Source organism: Phoenix dactylifera, chromosome 17 (assembly GCF_009389715.1).
Source record: "Phoenix dactylifera cultivar Barhee BC4 chromosome 17, palm_55x_up_171113_PBpolish2nd_filt_p, whole genome shotgun sequence".
Taxonomy (NCBI): Eukaryota; Viridiplantae; Streptophyta; class Magnoliopsida; order Arecales; family Arecaceae; genus Phoenix; species Phoenix dactylifera.
Window position 1 is genome coordinate 4,949,867 of NC_052408.1, and position 21,961 is coordinate 4,971,827.

Genomic DNA, 21,961 nt, shown 5'->3' on the forward strand with positions numbered 1-21,961 from the left:
TAAATATTCAAAAATTTGTGTTATTGCGAGTTATACTAATCCTCTCATGCCACATCGCATAATATAGTGTCCATTAAGGATAAGATTAACAAGCATTATCCAAGAACATTAACATCCATGTTATTGGGTGGAGATGCTCACAAACAAAATTCAGACTCCTTATGCTACCTTTTGGGTTTTTCCACATGAAGCATCAAGATTGATAGGCTCACCGTTGAATTCTACAAAATGATAATTTGTTACAATCATTGTTTCAGTACCAAGAAGATTTTATGTGAGCACCTCATATCCAACATTCAAAGCCCAACCTAGATTTCATTTGTAATAAATTGTACTTGCAGTGCGCATAAAATCTTTGTACATAGCATGGACCATTTGTCTATTTCCAGCCAAGTTGGAGCGCACTGCGCCCACGTAGCCGGCGAGCGACACGTGACCAGTCCGTCCCGCAACACGCGTCCGCTCACCGCCTCCCTTCCCTCCCCCTCCCAAAACTTTAAGCCCGAGAACGTAGAAGGAAACAAGCTCAAAACCGGGTTAAAGAAGCAAAAGAAAATGCCTCCTTTCGCCTCCTATTCGCGCTTCCGCGCTCTCATCTCCACCGCTTCTCGACGCCTCCACGCCTCCCCCGCGAGGCCTCAGCGGCGGACACCTCGCCTGGACGAGGTGGGGCCCATGGCATGCCGCCTCGGGTCCCGCTCCGTGGTCCGCTTCCACGGTCCCGACACCGCCAAGTTCCTCCAGGGCCTCCTCTCCAACGACGTCCGCCCTCTCGCCCGGCCCTCCTCCTCGCCTTCCTCTCCGTCGTCTTATTTACCGACGCCCAACGCCGCCCACCAGTTCTACCCCGCCGTCTATTCGGCGCTGCTCACCCCCCAGGGGAGGTTTCTCTACGACCTCTTCCTCTACCGGCCGCCGCCGGTCGACGGGAAGCTCGACCCGACGGGATCCGGGCCGGGATCGGGAGACGAAGAGGAGCCTCTCACCTTGCTGGCTGATGTTGATGCAGCAGTCTTGGATGAGCTCCTGGATTGCTTGAGGAGGTAAGCTCTTTGATTCCTTCCAAATGATTCCATACGTCTCTTCTTTAAATGATATTCAGATTCAGATAAAAATCGAACTCTTTGTCTATCATTTCCTTAGATAATGATTCTTCCTGAATGAACTTTTTGACATTCTATGGGTTGATAACGAAATTTTGAACACTAGTTATATATAATTAAATACAGATTGGTGTTTAAGTAGGCAATTCCTCGAATGGGTAATGGACATGTTAATAACATATATTCTAGTAGAGACGTGGTACTGTAGGCTCGAGATTGGCCTTAAGAAAACTTTCAAGTTTGAAAAAAAGGCACTTTTTAATCTTATCGATTATGATATGCGGTGTGGATCTTTGATTTGGATGCCCAACTATTTATTTTGAGGTCAAGATTAGTAGATACCCTCTCCTCGTGAGAGGGGCAAAGTCTATCTCTCTCTACACAACTATGTAGATATACCGTGAGAAAAAAGTCGAAGCCCCTTGAAAAGAAAAGAAATATGTTTTTCATAAAGTCATTGGCATAGAAGAGGCAATAATTTGATCTTTTTTTATCATTTCAAAACATGATTTTTTGGATAACCAAAAGCCAATATTCAATTGAAAGGAGTTCAATACTTGAGGATGGGTTTAGGAAGTTATCTCCCTTCCTGGTGCTTGAAGCCTCGCAGGCTTGATCCATGACTTCCCTTTGTTAAGGTATCCTTTGACCTTTTTTTTTTTTGGGAGAGCCTCCTTGTGGATCATGGTGGGTTGGATTCATTGTTGGAAGAGCCCTCTTCTCCACCAACTTTAGAATCTGCATTCAAGAATTTGCAAATGATCTAAATGCATGAAACATCTCCAACTTGTTAATGTGTCTGACCCAGATTTTCTAGAGCTGGTCCATATAACACTAAAGATGCACCTAGCAGTAACAAGTGCATTGATCTGATCGGGGAGAAGAAAGATTTTCTTCAATCCGCTCAACTCAAATCTCTCAAAAGAAAACTAGAAGAAGATGAGAAATCTCGCAAGTAGGGCTTTAAGTCCTTTTTTCTTTCATCGATGATTAAAAATATGAAATACATAGCCTCTATTTATAATGTGAGGTCCGTCCTAACATAATTTGGGTCGGATTTCTCTTTCTAATTCTAGTAGGGCTGTTTTTTCTTAAATAAATATTTCTAGTAAAAAAAGTTAAAAATCTCGAGGAGGTAGATCTCGACTACTACATCAACTCTGTCTTCTGTTGCTCCACCGAATTCTTATCAGATCAAGAACTACACTTGCTCAAAGTCTTATCCGAAAAGAAAAATTTTGGTTTGACCAGCCCATTTTGAGATCTCGAAAAGATACTCAATTTCAAAAAAAAGATCATATCAATCAGGCATCATATGACCGAATTATGGCCTTATGAAGTTTGGCCTACGATTGGGCTTCCCGATGTGGCAGATTTCGCTCATGGACCCTGTCCAACCCTACTCGTAATGGCCAAACTGGTCTACATCGAGTTTAATGATTCTCCTAGATCAAAACTTTTCTTTTTTAGGAGATTTAGCTCCTGCTAAATCAGAACTGATGATGAAAAAATGCTTACTTTTCTGCCTCATGTCTGAACCACTTGGTTTTGCTCGAAGATAGAGAGCTGCTTGGTCAAAGTCTTACCCAAAAAGAATACTTTTGGTTTGACCGGCCCATTTTGGAGCCTAAATGATAGAACTTTGGCATGATTCAACCTCCTAGAAGGTTGGCACAAAGTTGTAGATCTCAAAAAGATATCCAATTCAAAAAAAAAAAAGATATCGTATGACCAAGTAATGGCCTCTAGAAGTTTGGCCTACGACTCATCTTCCTAATGTGGCGGGTCTCGCTTCTGAACCCTATCCAACCCTACTTGTAGCGATTAAAATATTCCATATCGAGTTTAGTGATCCTCCTAAATACTCGTAGTGGCCAAAGTGTTCCACATCGAGTCTGGTGATCCTTCTGAATACTCGTTGTGGCCAAAGTATTCCACATCGAGTTTGGTGATCCTCCTGAATACTCATAGTGGCCAAACTGGTCCACATCAAGTCCGGTAATCCTCCTGGATCAGAGCTCTCCTTGTTTAGAGGATTTAGTTCTTGCTAAATCAGACTGAAGACGGAAAAATGCTTGATTCCCTACCTCATGGTAGAACTATTTAGTTTTGATCAAAGATAGAGTTGTTAGTGCTTGTATTGAAGGCATCGCTTGCTCGCTGGTCAACCAAAGCAGCGTCTTTCCAGTGATTCTTCCCCCTTTCCTTTGCTTGGTCAATCGAGACACAATCTCAGTGAGTTGGGCTATCTTCTTCTTTAGTTGTACGAGATGTTCCATCATCTCATGATCCGTTGAGGTAGAAGTAGCAGCCATACACACCTTTGTCCTTCAATATACTTCAAGCACGAATAGCCCTTCTTCTAATTGCTTGTACTGCTCGCACATCTGGACCATGCACTAAAGTTTCCATAGATGTAGAGAACCAAAGCTCTGGTACCAACTTGATCTGATCCGATCAAGTTGGAATTCTATCAGATAAGAGCATAGCTCTGATACCAACTTGATCTGATCGGAAAGAAGGAAGATTTTCTTCAACCTGCTTAACTTTAAATCTCTCAAAATAAAACTAGAAGAAGATGAAAAAATCTTGAATGTAAGGCTTTAAGTCTTTTTTTTTCATGGATGATTAAAAAACTGAGATGTATAGCCTCTATTTATAATGTGAGATCCGCCCTAACACAATTTGGGTCGGATTTCTCTTCCTAATCCTAGTAGAACTCTTTTTTCTTAAATAGACATTTCTAGTAAAAAAAATAAATATTTCGAGGAGGTAAATCTCGATTTCTACATCAACTCTGTCTTCTGTCGCTCCGAATTCTTATCAGATAGAGAGCTATGCTCGGTCAAAGTCTTTTCCGAATAAAAACTTTTTGGTTTGACCAGTCTATTTCGGAGTCTAAACGATAGAATTCAGCTTGATTTAACCTCCTAGGAGGTTGGCCCAAAATTAGAGATCTCGAAAAGATAATAATTTCAAAAAAAGATTATCTCAATCGAGCATCGTATGATTAAGTTATGGCCTTCGGAAGTTTAGTTTGCGACTCGATTTTTCGATATGGCAGATCTCACTCCTGAACCCTGTTCTGCCCTGCTTATAGTGGTCAAAGTGTTTTACATCGAGTCTGATGATCCTCCTGAAGACTCATAGTAGCCAACCTGATGCACATTGAGTCCGGTGATCCTCCTGGATCATGCATTCTCCTCAACAACATAGATGCTTGAAGATTCCTTTAGGAGAAAATAATTTAGTTGCATAATATGTTGTATTAAGCTGCTCAATCTCAAACTATTATATGAAAGGGGTGTCTGAGCTTGAGCTGGGTTTGACAACAGATGTTCAAGCTTGACTCATTTATTAAATGAATGAGCTTGTTATCAAGCCACGCCCAGCTTTTATTTATTTTTGCAAGCCCAGAGTGTTCAGCCTTTCCTTGTGCACTAGTTGAGCTTCAAGTCATATTTGAGCTTCGCACATTCCCTGGTTGAACAAGCTTAATGAAGCATGGTATGGAGTCATTGAGCTTCTTTCATGTGTAGCCTCTGTGTTCCATGATGGATGGTGTTTAGCTAGTTTTTGGTTCTTGTATGAAGATGTCAAATAGCAGCTATTCTACTAGAAATGGTGCGTTTAGATTTTAGTTGAATTGAAACTTCTACATTCTTGTCATTGGATTGGTTATTCATGATACATTTAAAGAGTATGTGGTGGAGGAATATGAACAATTATATTATCGTATTGTTATGGAAGCTCTGATTGGTCCATATATCACAACTTTTTATTCTGTGGTTTATCTTCTAGATGTATGCTTCATTTCCTTCCTCAAGATTAGATAATTTATTATGAAGTCATAACAATGTTGCATTGAGGTGAACTTTTGGACATTGGAATGGGTTTGCTTTGTTGAGTGAGGATTTTTTTTTTTTTTTTTTTTGGGGGGGGGGAGGGCGGGGGAGTAGGATGAAACAGGAGCTGAAACTGTGAGTAAGCAGCTTAATGAGTGTTCTAAGCTTATTTCTGATACTGAAAGTCAATTGTTTTCTGTGTCTTCTGTTTACTACTCAAAATATGCTATCAAAATGTTAGAACAGCCTGTAAACACCCTCCGATCTTTCGGTATTCGACCAAACATTTAGATTGACTATTAAAATGAAGTGGCTAAAAAAGTTATAGGCTGTTTTGAAAAAGACAGTTTGCTTATATCTTGATATATTTAGGAGGACAAATAAGAAGCAAAGGTGTTTGCTGTCAAACAAAAAAAGAAGAAGCCAAGGATGTATCTTCTATATTCTTTTACATAATTTAATGCCCATGTACCTAATTGGGTCGATTGACCTGTGTATAAAGCTGGATCCTCTCTAATTGCAGATTACATTGGTTACTAAAAATTTTCTAACATTAGTTTAATGTAAAGTTAGTCTTCTACTGGTCACAGCAACAAATGCACAGAAAAATAGCAAAAGCATGAGCTGAATTTCTAGTGCATAATTAGATGTTTTATGTTGTTTTCTCTTTATAAGAATAGTAACCGTATAGTGTAATTCCTGTTTTTCAGATTTATCAGAAACTTTTTGATGGTTAAATTATACTATCAAGAAAGAAGTGGTCCTGATAGTTCTTCTATGCATGTGCCATAGATATCGATTGAGATCCAAGGTTGAGATAGAGAATGCAACCAAGGAATTCTCTTGCTGGCAACGGTTTGGCGTTAACCTCTCTAACACTGCATCATCAGTTCAAGAACCTGAGGCCTCATCAGTTGGATGGGGAAAGGGTGTTGATCATGCGGGTCAAGCAGCTGCACAAGGAAGTAACCTCGGTTGGCAATGGTTCAAGGATCCCCGATTGGCTTGTCTAGGATTTAGAGGAATCTTCGCATCTAACATAACCCGTAAGATTAGTGACACAGTGTATTTGCATCAGCATTCTGTTCATTAATTATGCATGGTTATTACTTGCACCAATTAGGTAGATATGGTTATCATTCACACCATATTCAAACTTTAAACCAACATTTGCTATTAATTTTCTATAATTTTTTCATCTAATCATTGTAATTTCTTCTATAGCACCGCTGGTTGAGTCTGACAAGGAAACTGACGAACAAAATTATCTTCTATGGAGATTAGAGAGAGGAGTTGCAGAAGGTTCAACTGAGATTCCAAAAGGTATGGTTATTTACATTCGTACTGAATCCACTACTTTCTCCTGCTTCTTGTTATACATCTAGTGGCAGTTAAAATTGATACTTTATTCTGCCAAATTCATGCCAACAGGCTAAACCTGTTGTTTTAGATTCTAGTTGTAGAATCTAGTTATAATTGCATTTTGATATTTGAGGAGATATAAAATATTGATGTTTCCACTAAATTATGAACGTATTATTCAAAGTTCTCTTGGGTTAAAACAATAATGTTTTAGAAGTATGACATCTCCAAATATCTTTCTAAGCAAAAAAAAAAAAAAGAGGAGTAACGAGAGGGTGGAAGTTAGATATTGTTGCGCAAAATACAGGATCCAAACGGCGAACAGAACAATGCACAGAATTGAAAGAGGAAGAGGAAGAAGAAATTGAACATAGGGATTTACGTGGTTCGGCAATGTGCCTACGTCCACGGGAGCGAAACGGCCGTAACTTTCTCTGTCACCAAATAATAAGGGTTACAAGATATTTATAGCTAAACCCTAACCCTAAAGTCCCAATCCCTATCAGCATTCCTGGTAAAATAAAATATTACATAATTATCCCAAAGATAAATATATCCCGTCGCTACGCTCCGCTCCGTTAGAATACCAGTGTACTACTCAAATAAGAATACCACTTAATATGAGCCACTTATTCTAACAATCTCCACCTTGGCGAATATTCATCCCTTAGGAGAAAAAATAACCTGAGACACCACCTGACGCTGATAGGTTGGAACACATCCTCTCTAGCACCTAGAGATGTTAACCAAGTCCAAGCAATGCTTGAACTTGTCTGCAGTAACGGGTTTTGTCAACATGTCTGCTGCATTTTCAGAAGTGTGAACTTTCTCGAGCAATATGTCACCGGAAGAAACCAACTTCCTGATCTTGTAATACCTCACATCTATGTGCTTGGTTCTCGCATGATACACCTGGTTCTTCGCCAAATAGATCGCACTCTGACTGTCACAATGCAACTGAACTCCACCTTGCTGAACACCCAGCTCTTTGACTAATCCCGTCAACCACAATGCTTCCTTGGCAACCTCAGCCACTGCCATATACTCTGACTCAGTTGTAGATAGTGCAACTAGAGACTGTACCATGGACTTCCAACTGATAGGCCATCCTGCAAGAGTGAATACATAGCCTGTAGTCGACTTCCTGTCATCCAAGTCTTCTGCATAATCTGCATCAACATGCCCTACGACTGAAGGATCATCTTGCTGTCTGACAAACATGATACCATGGTCTGTAGTACTCCTCAAGTATCTGAAAATTCACTTGACTGCATCCCAATGCTGTCTCCCTGAATTCGCCATAAACTTGCTCACTACGCTAACTGCATGTGCCAAATCCGGCCTAGTACAAAACATAGCATACATCAGACACCCCACTGCACTAGCATATGGAACGTTTGACATGTCTTCAATTTCTTTTTCTATCTTTGGGCACTGTGAGGTAGACAATCTGAAATGATTCGCTAAAGGTGTGCTCATTGGCTTTGCATTAACCATGCTGAACCTCTCCAACACCTTTTGTATATAACTACCCGGAGATAACCACAATTTTCTGGAATCTCTATCCCTGCGAATCTCCATCCCAAGAATCTTCTTGGCCGCGCCCAAATTCTTTATGTCAAACTCTCTACTCAACAAAGTCTTCAACTTGCTGACTTCATTTATACTCTTCGCAACAATCAGCATATCATCCACATACAGTAACAGAAAAATAAAAGAACCATCATCAAGGCTCCTTACATAAACACAACAGTCATACTCACATCTCTTGTAGTCAATCCGAATCATGTAAGAGTCAAAACGCTTGTACCACTGCCTCGGAGACTGCTTTAGCCCATAAAGTGACTTCGTCAATTTACATACTAAGTGCTCCTGTCCAGGTTCTGAAAATCCTTCTGGCTGCTGTATATAAATCTGCTCCTCCAACTCACCATGAAGAAAAGTTGTCTTTACATCCATCTGCTCTAACTCCATATCATAATGTGCTACCAATGCCAACACTACCCTGATGGAAGTGTGTCTGACCACTGGGGAGAAAATTTCATCATAGTCAATCCCAGCTCTCTGTGAGTATCCTTTTGCTACCAGACGTGCCTTGAACTTTTCTCCTTTTTCTGATACTGCTTCTTTTTTCTTGAACACCCACTTGCATCCTATCGCTCTCTTCCCCTCCGGAAGTTCCACCAACTCCCATGTCTGATTTTTATTCAAAGATTCCATCTCCTCCATCATAGCACCCATCCATCTACTCTTCTCCTGGCTGTGAACCGCCTCCTGAAAAGTAGTAGGATCTCCACTGCTAGTAATTAATGCATAGGAAACCAAATCTTCGAAACCATACCTAGTTGGTGGCTTGATAGTACGCTTGGGTCTATCTGTGGTTATATTATGTTGCTCTTGATCTATTGAGGTAGAAGTCTCTATATCCTGAACATTATTTTTCTTGACAGAACTCTCTAACTCCACCTGCATCACCTGCTTATTGCTGCTGCAACTTTCTAGCATCTGCTTCTCTTTTTCTTGAGTACTTTTCAATATGGCTTTCTTATCAAAAACCACATCTCTACTGATCACCACCTTATTTGCCTTCGAATCCCAAAGCTTGTACCCTTTCACCCCTTTCTGATACCCCAGAAAGATACACTGTCTAGACTTTGGGTCTAGCTTTGACCTCTCCTCACTAGGAATATGCACATAGGCAGGACATCCAAATACTCTCAAACCTGAGTAGTCTACCTCATTACCTGTCCATACCTCCTCTGCAACCTTACCATCTAGTGCTGCCCTCGGTGACCTGTTAATCAAGAAGCATACCATATTTACTGCCTCTGCCCAAAAGTTTTTTGCAAGCCCTGCATTTAACCTGAGACACCGTGCTCTTTCAGCTATAGTCCTGTTCGTCTTTTCAGCCACACCGTTCTGCTGAGGTGTCTTGCGTACTGTGAAGTGTCTCTTAATCCCATGCTGCTCACAAAACTCAATGAATTTTGAATCTGTGTACTCAGTCCCATTGTCTGACCTGAGGCATTTGATTTTTCTCCCTGTCTGATTCTCTACTTCAGCTTTCCACAACTTGAACTTGGCAAACGTTTCTGACTTGTACTGCATGAAATACACCCAGACCTTTCTTGATAAATCATCAATGAAAGTTACGAAATATGTATATCCGCCCTATGATGCTACTCTGACTGGCCCCCAAACATCTGTATGAACATAGTCAAGAATATCCTCTGTCTTGTACGTGGCAGTCCTGAATTGTACCCTATTCTGTTTTCCAAGAACACAATACTTGCAGAAATCCAGTTTGCAAGTTTTAACACCCTTCAGAAAATTTCTTTTATGTAGTTGCAGCATACCATGTTCACTCATATGACCCAAACGCATATGCCACAAGACTGTATTATCAGACTCAGACTCTACAGCAGCAACTCCACCTACAACAGTAGTCTCTATCAACCTGTAGATGTTCCCTGCTACTTCATGCCCCTTCATCACTGTCATAGCACCTCTACTAACCTTCATTACTCTACCTTGAGACTTGTAACAAAATCCGTTAGAGTCTAAGGTACCCAATGAAATCAGATTCTTTCTCAAATCTGGAACATGTCTAACATCACACAACGTTCTAACCACACCATCAAACATAGTAATTCTGATATTCCCTATTCTAATGACTTTGCAAGATGCATCATTACCCATCAAAACAGAACCAGAATTAACTAACCTGTAGGTGTCAAACCAATCTTTATTGGGCGTCATGTGATAGGAACATGCTGAATCCAGAATCCAAGAATCCGCGAGATGATCTAAACTGGATGAAACTGAAAGTATATCACCGTCACTGCTCTCTGTGTCTTCTTTCACTATATTTGCAGACTTGGACCCTTCAGATCTGTCATCATCTTTACCCTTCTTTTTCTCAGGACAATTCCGCTTTATGTGATCCTGTTTTTCACACTTGTAGCACGTTATGCTCTTCTTTTTCCTGGATTTAGACCGAGATTTACTGCGATTTGATCCATTCCTTGTGTTGCTTCTTCCACGCTTCTGGTTACCCTTCACCACTAAGCCTTCTCCTTGAGAACTCTCAGCACTGGCTTTCTTCCTCTGATGAAAACCTAACAAGGCTCCAATGACATCCTCTAACTCTAGGGTCTCCTTTTCCCACGTCAGAGTTGTAACCAAATTTTCGTACGTAGGAGAAGCGGGTAAAGAATGCAATAACATCAACGCTTTGTCTTCGTCTTCGAACTTCACATCAACTCGCTGCAGATCACTAATAATCTGATTGAACACGTTGATATGTTGGCTTAAATCAGCATCCTCTGTCATCTTAAGACCGTACAGTTTCTGCTTAAGATAGAGCTTGTTCGTCAACGACTTGGACATGTACCGACTTTCCAATTTTGACTAAATTGCCGCCGGCGATTCCTCGTCCATGACATGATACATCACGTCATCAGCCAGACAAAGTTGTATATTTGAAACAGCCTTAGCCTCTAATTCCTTCCACTCTGCATTACCCATGTCATCTGGTTTCTTTCCGTACAGGGCCTTTACCATACCCTGTGATACCAACAGATCCTTCACCTTCCTCTGCCATAGCCCGAAATTTTCAGTTCCATCGAACTTTATCACATCGAACTTCGCAGAAGACATTCCTACAATCTTATCTTTTTGCAAAATAAATTAGAGAAAAATAGGATCTGATGAAAATAAAAAATACCAGAAACACCCCTCTTCTCCTAGGTCAGTCCACGGACAGCTGCAGACGCGCGTTGGCGGCGACACAGGTGCAGACGTTGCTCGTCAGAGATTCTCCTCGGATCTGATGTGCGACGGTGGAGATGCGGCAGAAGTTCTCTCCTCCTTGCTCGGGTCTCGTGGCAGTGCTTCTCCTCCAAATCCGGCGCGGGCGGCGTGCGAACGGTGATAGGAGGACCGTGCACGTGGTCTCCTCTGCTCCTCCGAACGGTGATCCGAACGGGGTGTCGATCTCCTCTGGTTCCAGCCACGAACGGCGGTGCCGGACCGTGATCAGGCCTCTTCTCTTTCGGATCCGACGTGCGGCGGCGATGGGGATGTAGGCGGCGGCGCTACGAGATGGGAGGATCTTTCTCCTTGCTTGCAGCCGATCGGCGATGGGGTTTGGGCCTCCCCCTTTCTCGACGACGGAGGTTCTTCTCCTCCGGATCTGTTCACGCAGTAGTGGCGCGAGGATGCGGGCGGTGGTGTGACGGGCCTTCCTCCCCTTCTTCCACGGGAGCCACCACAAATAGGGAACAATAGGGAGAGAAGATGGCTTCGGCTTGGGAAGAAGAAGGCTCTGTAGCACCCCTCTAATGCCCCACGACGTGACCTTCCACGGCACAATAGAACCCACATGAAGAAGGAAACCACCCACGGAAGATCATCTCTTTTCCCCTCTTCGTGGCCTTCAAGAGAGAACCTGCACGGCAACCGAAATTTTTTTTTTTTTTTTGGTTTCCTGATGCTCTGATACCAATTGCTGCGCAAAATACAGGATCCAAACGGCGAACAGAACAATGCACAGAGTTGAAAGAGGAAGAGGAAGAAGAAATTGAACACAGGGATTTACGTGGTTCGGCAATGTGCCTATGTACACGGGAGCGAAACGGCCGTAACTTTCTTTGTTACCAAATAACAAGGGTTACAAGATATTTATAGCTAAACCCTAACCCTAGAGTCCCAATCTCTATCAGCATCCCTGGTAAAATAAAATATTACATAATTATCCCAAAGATAAATATATCCCGTCGCTTCGCTCCGCTTCGTTAGAATACCAGTGTACCACTCAAATAAGAACACCACTTAATATGAGCCACTTATTCTAACAGATATAATGATACTTCAAGCACATAACCAACCCATCATAGCAAGGTCAGCAAGATAATATGAAAAAGAGAGAAGAATGATGCAGTTTACATTGTACCCTTCATGTTAGGGTGAGATGATTCATGAATACATTCAGGGATGGTAATATTAGACATGTTTTTAAGTGCTCACCTGTAGTGGGTCATTACTGCATTGAGGCATTGGCTCAATATGCGCGGTGCAATCTTAGTGCACAGAATTGGAGTTCTAGTACAGCACAATGCATGTCAGATGGCAGCCGGTCGGCCACTTGCCAGCATCTCTTTTTCTCAAGGAATTTAAACCTTGATATTAGAAACTAGAAATGCTCATTTTAGGGCTACAGTAAGTGAGTAGTTAGACTTGTATTACTAAACCCGAACATGGGAAGTGATTCAAGCTGAAATGATTGACTTTACACATCTTTGGCACCATGACACCGTGAAAGCAATATATGGAAAGTAACTCTTTCAGCCTTCAGAGAATTCTTTGTTTTTGCAGTCCATTAGATATCTAGGACTTGCTCTTGACTAGTAACATCTATAAATTAGGTGCAACCAAGTGTAGAAAAAAACTTATGCTGATTTTAGGATCTCGAGAAATTCTGCACTTTGTAACCTCAAATGGAGTACTAGCAGTTACTGAAGACTGACATTAGAGTCATTGTTTGCAAAAAATGTAGTTTATGGAACTCTTGTGACGGGATTGAATAGAGGAGCCTACATTTTGACAAGTGTCTTTGTTGACAGGGACCGTGTCTGGCATCTATTGGAACCATTGGTGAAAAGGCTTGATGCAAGATGAATTCTGGGTCCTTGGTTGAAAGCTAGCTGCAAGATTGACAAAATGTTAGGGTTTATATGGTAGAAAAGTTGAGGGATGGCTTAAAACGTTGAGTTCTAGCCGTAACAAAGAAGCAAAGTTCAATACTTTAAGGATAAATTGAGGTGGGGATGGGCAAGAAATTTGTGATCTATGAGAGCATCAATATAATAAACCTGGTTAACATTTATAAGTGCCATGCCTTGCCTGTCAAGAAATTGGTGTTGAGTTTACTAAGCTTGTGAGGATATGAACCTTTTTGTTGGGAAAAAAGTTCACGGACTAGGCAAAGCTAACTGAGGAGGTGTCTAATTCCTTTTTGTTATTTCTAGTTGGTTTAAAGATTGTTCTTATTTTGCCTTTAGTCAATGTGGAATGGTTGTAGATGGTCTAAATATCTTCTTGTGAAGGCAGTCATGCTTCGACTTAGATCTAATGTAAGATTGACAATGAGATATTGGAAAGAGGTTCTGACTAATGATCTGCTATCGGGCTAGGCCATGTTCATGCTAGGACAATTCAATAGTAATGTCAAATCTCTAGATCGGGCCTGGTTTGGCATCAAGCCAATTCTTCCAGCCCAAAACCAACCCAATAACAAATTGGCAAGGCCTAGCCAGGATTTTCATCGCTGCCAATCTTAGTTTGTATCAGTATCAGCCACCCCTCAATTCAAAATATATGAAAATCTCAACTCTATTATCTCGGCTGATATAAACGTATAAAATCTGAGATATTGGCTAATACAATATATTCATGTTGGTTGATATTTCTCAATGAATTGGCTTGCCACTACCTGGATGGAACTAGCTTGAACACCAGGAAGGATGTGCCCGAACTAGCTTGCCAGGGGAGGGGGAAGGGAGAAATCAAGAGAGGGATGAGCGACAAAGAGAGAGGGGGGAGAGAGGGAGGGAAGTGAATGGAGAGGTTGAGAGGAAGAGATGGGGTTGTACTCTCACCTTTCTGATTAGATTAAGATTGTGAATGCATAAAACATTGGGGCTTGGTTGGGACTAAGCCTATTTAGTTTTGTTTTGCCTGGGTCCAATCCAAATCCTGGTCGGGCCTGCATATTTGAGCCTGCTCTTTAGGACAAAATGTCTGCCTGAGCCTGTCCAAGATTGAGCTAGGCACATCAGACCTACTCAAGTCTAGTGGTGACAAGCAATTGCTTTCTTCTATCATAACAAAATCATTTATAGTGCATTTAAGTCCGGGATTTCAACTTAAGAGTGGTTTGTTTGCTTATGTGTTTTATATATAATTGAGAACTTACAAAGATGACGGGGACTATTGATTCTTTGTTAAATACCAATATGATAGATGTTCAAGAAATCATCCATGGTTCAACATCGTCTCTTTTTTACACAAGGTTGTGATTTTGTGTCATCTGGTCTGGTTTCAAGTGCAGTTTATGCTACCTAACTTGCTCAAAATCCTCCTTTCTTTTTTTTTATATTCTTTTCGGTAAGGGAAATCCTACTTTATTTAGTTCTATTTTTTATTTGAAATATTCACCAACTGCTCAACACCTTATGTCATTATTGGTTTAAAATCATAATTTCTTAAAGGTTCTAGATTCTACTTGTAAGACACTGAAAAACTGGTCAACACCTTGTTTGTTCTTCATCTAAATAGTCACTTTGTCTTACCCAGGCGAGGCTATTCCTCTTGAATACAATCTTGCGCGGTTGAATGCTATCTCATTTGACAAGGGGTGCTATGTGGGCCAGGAGCTTGTTGCTCGAACACACCATCGTGGTGTCATTCGCAAGCGCTTGCTTCCACTGAAGTTTGTAAATAATAAAGGAGAAGGTACTGGTTTCTAGGTGGAAACTTTAGAGTTCATCAACTGGTGTAAGTATGATATTTGGTCTTAGATGCTCATGCATTTTTCTCATCTTGATCAGAACTTGAACAGGCTGTATCACCAGGTTCAGAAGTAGTCGATAACACTTCTGGTAAGAAGGTTGGGACTGTAACAACAGCTCTCGGATGTCGTGGAATGGGCTTGCTGAAATTAGAAGAGGCCTTGAAGCAATCCCCAGCATTGAGCATTAAAGACAAGGATGATGTGAGGATTAAGGTTATCAGACCAGATTGGTGGCCAGCTGAATGGGCTCCAGAGCATGAACAACAAAATGCAGCTCCTTAGTAGGCGAATTCTGAGACCAGGGATTCGATCATTTATCATCTAACTCTAAGGGAAGGTAAGATCCAAAACTCCACTGGTGAAATTTCTTGGAAGTTAAACAAAAATAAGCACAGCTTCAGTACCTAACATATAAAACGGGATGAGCTGGGCTTACTCTGCCAGCTTCTCGGAACAATAAGTACAATTTATTGTATTTCATAGTCTATAATGAAATTAGAGGTGCAGAATGGCTTCATGTTACTTGCAATCACGTACCTTGAGGCAATCAGTGGATTGATTACTAGATTCCTTCAAAAGTGGTTTTGGTGATTGTAGCCAATTGCAATAGCTGTAGTGAATTTGGTGTTTGAAATTCAAATTTAGGTGAATCTTTTATAATAACATGTTGTCTTTATTTATATAACTAGTGCTGTTGTCATAGAATGTCTTGCAAAAATGATATGCATGATTTTTCATCTGGTCAAAATCTTTACTCAGATATCCGATATATTTGTCACACGAAATTAAAATCAGTGAATAGGAAAATGATATGTTGATTATTATAGATCAGCTCAAATGAAGGCCTTATTTTACATTTGATGGAAAAAGTTCCTATTGAAGAGCAATCTATAGTTCTATGTAAAAACACAAGGCTGTTTGGCATTTCATGACCAAAAAAACCTATTCTTCGGAAATGCTTTGGTTCCCAGGCGAGACATTGCTCAGGATGCCGGAGATTCATATTTGCAGAATCGAAGCCCCATCCCTTGCCACAAGTGGAAAGGGTTGCGCCGTGCAAACAACTATTAGCTGGTAAAATTAGGTAAATCTTTCAATAGGATTTGACTGATCTATGCCTTTTAAAATTCATGAGCAATAAATAATTTGGATATTGAACAAAGAATGTCAAGATTATTAAGTGTTACGCAGACATGCACAAAGAAAACAAAGCATCCAAAAGAAATGAATGGATACCGAGAGTCTAAGATACACATTTTCTTAGGCAATTTATTTTCTTTTGTTCTTGAGATATTATTATTCTTTTTGAGTCTAGTAATAAAGAAATTTCTATGAAGATGAGCATCTGATGGACCAAAGAAGGGCTTCCTCCTGATAGCCTCGTCCCTTGGAGCAAGTTAAGCCACCCTGCACTTTTATAGGCTTGCACACTAAATTTTTTGATATAAATCCGTCTCATCTTGGAACTTCGGGGTATACAATATGATAAGTTCTTGATCTCAGACCAGAATCAGTTAACGAGGGAAGATGGTCATGTCAAAACCCATTTCCATTGGAAAAGTCACAAAGTTGATGGCTATCAAAGTTCCAAGAAGTTTTTCCTAAAAATGATTTCAAACTTTCACTGTGATTGACTCTCATATCTCGAGTACTGCTTTTGAGGATCTACATTCATGCCTCATCGATTCACCCTCTTCCTCTCTTTTTTTAGTAAAAAATAGAAAGCCGGGCCACACTTCTACAATGGAGCCACCGGCTTTCATAGAACAATATTGTGGCAATATAGGCTTAAGTGGGTTTATTGGATCATGAGGCAGAGGAGATTAAAAGTTTTATGAACCGTACTAGTCAGTTCAGCCCGTATCAGACCGGACCGATTTGGTTCAAGTGTGAAAAATAATTCCAGCCCCGAAGGAGCCAGAATTGAGCGGTACAAGTCTGGTACTGATACAAATCTTTGGGATAGCGTGCCCATGCGGGCACATTTTTCTGTGCGCATGTATGTACGCGCTGCACATTGGCCGATTCGGTACCGGTTCAAACTGGTCTGAACTGGAACTATACTGATCCGGTAGGGAACCGCCTACCAATACCGGTACAGCGTACCTTGAGTTTTCTATTGCTCGTTGATCATAACTAGAATTTTGTAAAATTAGAATTTTATTTTTCCAGAAGAAACCATCAAAACATCTTTTTGCGCGGGTAAAAATGCAGCGAGATTGCCGCTAAAGCAGAACAAACGTGAACCCTTCCACGAAAAGTCCGTTCGAGCAGATAAAAAGAGAAGTCTTTACCAAGTTAAATAAATAACATAAATATAAAAGGAATGACTTTCCAAAGGTTTATAACATATCAGAGTCGATATCCATTCCACAAAAGGCTAATGCTCTTTTAAAAACATAAAGTTCAACAATATCTATCACGCCTCAAAGCATAATAGACACCACATGTAGGGCAGACCCTACAAACATGCAAGCCTATTGATCAAAGATTCAAAATATAATAATCTTAGAGCAATGATAATAACAATAATTCTTCAATCCTCAAAAATTAATTTATTCAAGATCTAATGAAATCATTCTTAAAATCAAATAGCTCAAAGTAGCATAAATCAAAATATGTTAACTAATATTATTATTCAAATCAAATAAAATCTTCAAACTAAACTGAACTAGTCTAAATAAACTATACTTGAAATCCAAATAATCACGAACATTTTTAGAAGATCTAGTGCACTCTCTCAAGTCCTGAGCAATCATGATTTAGGATCGGAAAAAAAAAAGAAGCAACATAACACATCAAAATGAAGTCTAAGCATGTCAAGAGAATAAATAATCAAATAGTATAACACTAACTAGGAATAAAACAAATCTTGAATAACACATATTTTTTTTTGAACTTATTTTTTCGTAAACTAATACTATACTCAACACCAGCATGGCCATGTAACCCAGTAGCATGGGTTAGATCGTAGAAACAGGGTGTACAAAGTGCCAGATAATAAATATCATTATTCTAATCACCGGTGGCTTGGTATCGAAACTAATTTTTTAGATTATAACTCAATAGGACCAACGAATAATGCTCATTGGCGGATCCAAATCATAGTCGTGCTGAGAAAACATATATATACAAAATAAATTCATAATTTATTCAGTCATATTTTTCAAAATTCATCTTACAAAAGTATTAAAATACATATCATAATTAGATAGTAATAATAACATGCCTGACCCATTTAGTCAAGTATAAAACAAAAATCATAATCAAATTTAACTAATTAATTATAATATTTTAAAGGTTATTAGAAAATACACTTTGAAGTGTTAAGTTATTTACTTCTTTCTACTTCAAAATCCCACTTCAGTTAGACGGGTTGGGTTCCTCTGCTTTAATATCATTAAAACATAATTAATTTTATTATTTATCTTAGAAGCCAAGCAAAGTTAAATTAAAATACTATGGGGGATATGGCTTCATGCCCAAATTAGGGTGATGGAAAAGCAAGGTCTGTTAAACGGCGGTACCCGACAGCATAGATCGATTTGAACAAGGTGAACTCAACTGGTCAAGATTAGAAATGTTTAAGTAACTCAACAAAGATTAGTAGTGACCGAATTTTTAAGGGACCCGGCAAGCTAGGACTAGTGTTGGGCAACGGGCCGTGCCGGGCCGGCCCGGCCCAGGCCCACCGGGCCCAAGGAATAAACGGGCCGTGCCGGGCACGGCCCGTCCAGCACGGAACGCCAGCCCGGCCCGGCCCCAGGCCCGTCTATTGGCGGGCCGGGCCGGGCACGGCACGCCACGGGCCGTGCCAGGCACGGCCCGCAACGGCTCCAGACGGGCCGTGCCTGGCACGGCCCGTCTGGAGAGGGGGGAGGAAAATAGCCGTTTCCAACGGCTATTTTCGGGAAAAAGACCCTTTTACCCCTCCCAACAGTCCAATAACGGCTGAATTGAGGGGTATTTTGGGAAAAAAAATTTTGGGCTTCTATAAATAGCCCATTCCTCCCTCATTCTCACCACACCAAACCAACTATTCTCTCCTTCTCTACTGCTATTATTTCTCTCTTCTAAAGTGCTCTTCTAGCAATTTAATTTTTAGTTTGTTCAAGTGCTACACAAGAGGAGGTTCCTGTTGAGAAGAGAAGGTCGCTTCTGTTGAGAGCACAAGAGGAAGCTCGGAATCTCGGCTCTGCCTCTGCCCTCCGACCCTCTACTCAATTCCTCCTTGCGGTTAGTTTTTATTTTTTGAATTAATCATAGATATGTCATCTTTTGAGGAAAGTCAGTTTGGCATTCCTCCTGTTTCTGAGGGAGAAGAAACTAATCCCCAACCCCATGTTCCTAGTTCCTCTAGAACTGGTGAACCGAGTGAAGATCAAACCTCTTCTCGTAAGAGGACTAGTGCTGTATGGAATGAATTTGATAGAGTTATGGTTGATGGAGTCTGGAAAGCTAGATGTAAAAAATGTGCCAAACTTTATAGTTGTAGTAGTAGTGGGGGAACAGGGCATTTAAAAAGACATCAAGAGAGTCATAGGATGCATGATTCTCATGCTCAAACTCAAAGTACCCTTAATATACAAGGGGGATTACTTGTAGGTAATTTTGCATATAATCATGAAAATCAAAGAAAAGCACTTGTAAAATGGATAGTTAAGGATGAATTACCTTTTAGTTTATGTGAATCTTTTAATTTTGAAGAATATGTTCAATTAAACCTACAACCTGCTTACAAAAGAACTAGTAGGCGTACATTTAGAAGAGTAGCTATGACTAACTTTTTAGCAATGAAACAAAATTTAATTGAAACACTTTCTACTTTAAATGTAAAAATTTCATTAACTTCTGATATTTGGTCAGCATCTGTAGGTAGTAATTGTTTTATTGCCATTACTGCTCATTATATTGATAATGATTGGCAATTAAATAAACGTATTCTTGCTTTTCGTGCTTTTGATTTTCCACATTCTGGGCAACAAATTTCAAATATCATTTATCAAACTGCATGTTCATATAATATTAATGATAAAATTATGTTTATTAATTTTGATAATGCATCTAATAATAATTCTGCTGTTGCATTATTAAAAGACTCATTGCATCCCATGTTAGATGGAAATTTATTGCATATTAGATGTGCATGTCATATCTTAAATCTTTCTGTTCAAGCTGGCATGGGCATGATTCAAGATGTGATTTCAAAAATTAGAAATGCAGTTTCTTTTATTCATGCTTCAAGATCAAGACTTCAAGAATTTAAGGAATTATGCATAAATCATGGTAAACGTTTTAAAAAATTTAAACTTGATGTAATTACTCGTTGGAACTCCACATATAGCACGATACATGATGCATACCCATATAAAAACTTATTAAGTGCATATATTAATGATCGTGGATTAGGCTTTACATTGTCTGAAACTATTGGAATAAAAGAAAAATTTTGGAAGATTTTTTGCTTAGTTTTTATAATGCTACCAATGTTCTTTCTGGTATTTATTATCTAACTTCATGTTCATTTTTACAACAAGCATATATAATTAGTCAAAAATTTGTAGAACATAGATATGATGAGATTTTAATGCCTATTATTGACCTAATGGAATCTAAATGGAATGAGTATTGGGACAAGATATGTCCTATGCATAACTTAGCTGCTGTATTTGATCCTAGAGTTAAATTAAATGGCGTGCTAATTTTACTTGATGCATACTCTGAAAATATGAATCAAGATTCTGAATCTGCTAAAGATGAGGTAAAACAATTTCTTTATGATATTTATGCTATATATGATGAAAAAATTCATGGATCTAGAACACAAATACAAACCTCTATTTCTTCTTCTAGTAGTTCTCGTTCGTCATTTATTTTTTCATTCATTGCACAGAGAAGACACACACATGCTTCAAGTTCCTCTTCATCTTCTTCATCTTTAAGTAGTGAACTAGAATTTTATTTACGAAATGATCTTCATTCTACATATGATGAAAATCAAATAGAGAATCTAGATGTATTATCTTGGTGGAAGAGTGTTAGAAATCAATATCCTGTTATGTCTGCAATTGCACGCGATATTTTAGCTGTGCCGATGTCCACGGTAGCATCGGAATCCGCTTTTAGTGCAGGTCGGCGTGTTCTTGACGAAAAGAGAAGTAGGATGACGGGCGAAACGGTGGAGATGCTTCTCTGCTTCAAAGATTGGTTGGATGCTGAGGCAAGACTTCAAGATAAAGGTGGACATAATACAACATCCTCTAATGATGATGATACAAACACTACTGAAGACTGAAGAGTGAATACTGATTCACTGAATCACTGATGATTAGTAAGATTTCTTAATTTTTTATAATTGTACATTTTTATTGTATTCTGGAGGTCAGACCAAGGTCCAAACCTCCGCCCTTTCTTATTGTATTCTGGAGGTCAGACCAAGGTCCAAACCTCCCTTCATGTACCATTTTGATTTAAATTAATAAACTGGTAGGGGTCTATGCCAAACCCCCCACCAATGGTGGCTTTATATTCATAAATCCTTAGTTTTCAATATTTATTAATTTATTAAAAAAATTTATGAAGCATTAATTTTTATCAGACCGGGCCGGGCCCAGGCCCGGACCGTGCCAGGCCCGCGGGCCGTGCCGTGCTTGGCCCGCGGGCCTAGACCGGGCCGTGCCGGCCCAGGCCCGAAGCGGGCCGTGCCGGGCTCGGCCCGCGGGCCAGTACCCTGTGACCCAGCACGGCCCTGTCAAATGGGCCGTGCCAGGCACGGCCCGGCACTGTAGCGGGCAGGCCGTGCCAGGCATGGCCCGCTTCGTTCCGGGCCGTGGGCGGCCCGGCCCAGTGCCCAACTCTAGCTAGGACTGAGATAATAGCCTACCGGTCAAGTACTAGTGCGGTTCGGGGCCTCTACATAGGGGTCATCTGGGACCCGAACAAAAGAAAGACTGGGCTTACACTAAGATCCCTAGGTGTGCTTAAAGAGAGAGAGAGAGAAAGAGAGGAAAGAGAGAAAGAAAGGTAAAGAGGAGAGAGAAACTTAGTCTGGGTTCGATTAGGGGTTTGGGTGAGCCTGA

At 40.3% G+C, this 21,961-nt stretch overlaps 1 protein-coding gene across 3 annotated transcripts; it reads left to right on the plus strand.

Annotated features, from left to right (window-relative positions):
* Positions 1-351: 351 nt before the first annotated feature.
* Positions 352-15,567, plus strand: LOC103708270 (putative transferase At4g12130, mitochondrial). Of its 3 annotated transcripts, none has more exons than XM_008793112.3 (5): positions 352-1,043; positions 5,741-5,994; positions 6,173-6,271; positions 14,666-14,824; positions 14,920-15,567. In XM_008793112.3, exons 1-5 carry the CDS (start codon positions 367-369, stop codon positions 15,162-15,164), a joined length of 1,434 nt encoding a protein of 477 aa, XP_008791334.3. In that variant the 5' UTR covers positions 352-366; the 3' UTR covers positions 15,165-15,567. The 3 variants fall into 3 exon arrangements, with proteins under 3 accessions (XP_008791334.3, XP_026660892.2, XP_026660893.2); XM_026805091.2 differs by having other exon boundaries at positions 14,931-15,567; XM_026805092.2 differs by having other exon boundaries at positions 14,666-14,866; positions 14,944-15,040.
* Positions 15,568-21,961: the final 6,394 nt, after the last annotated feature.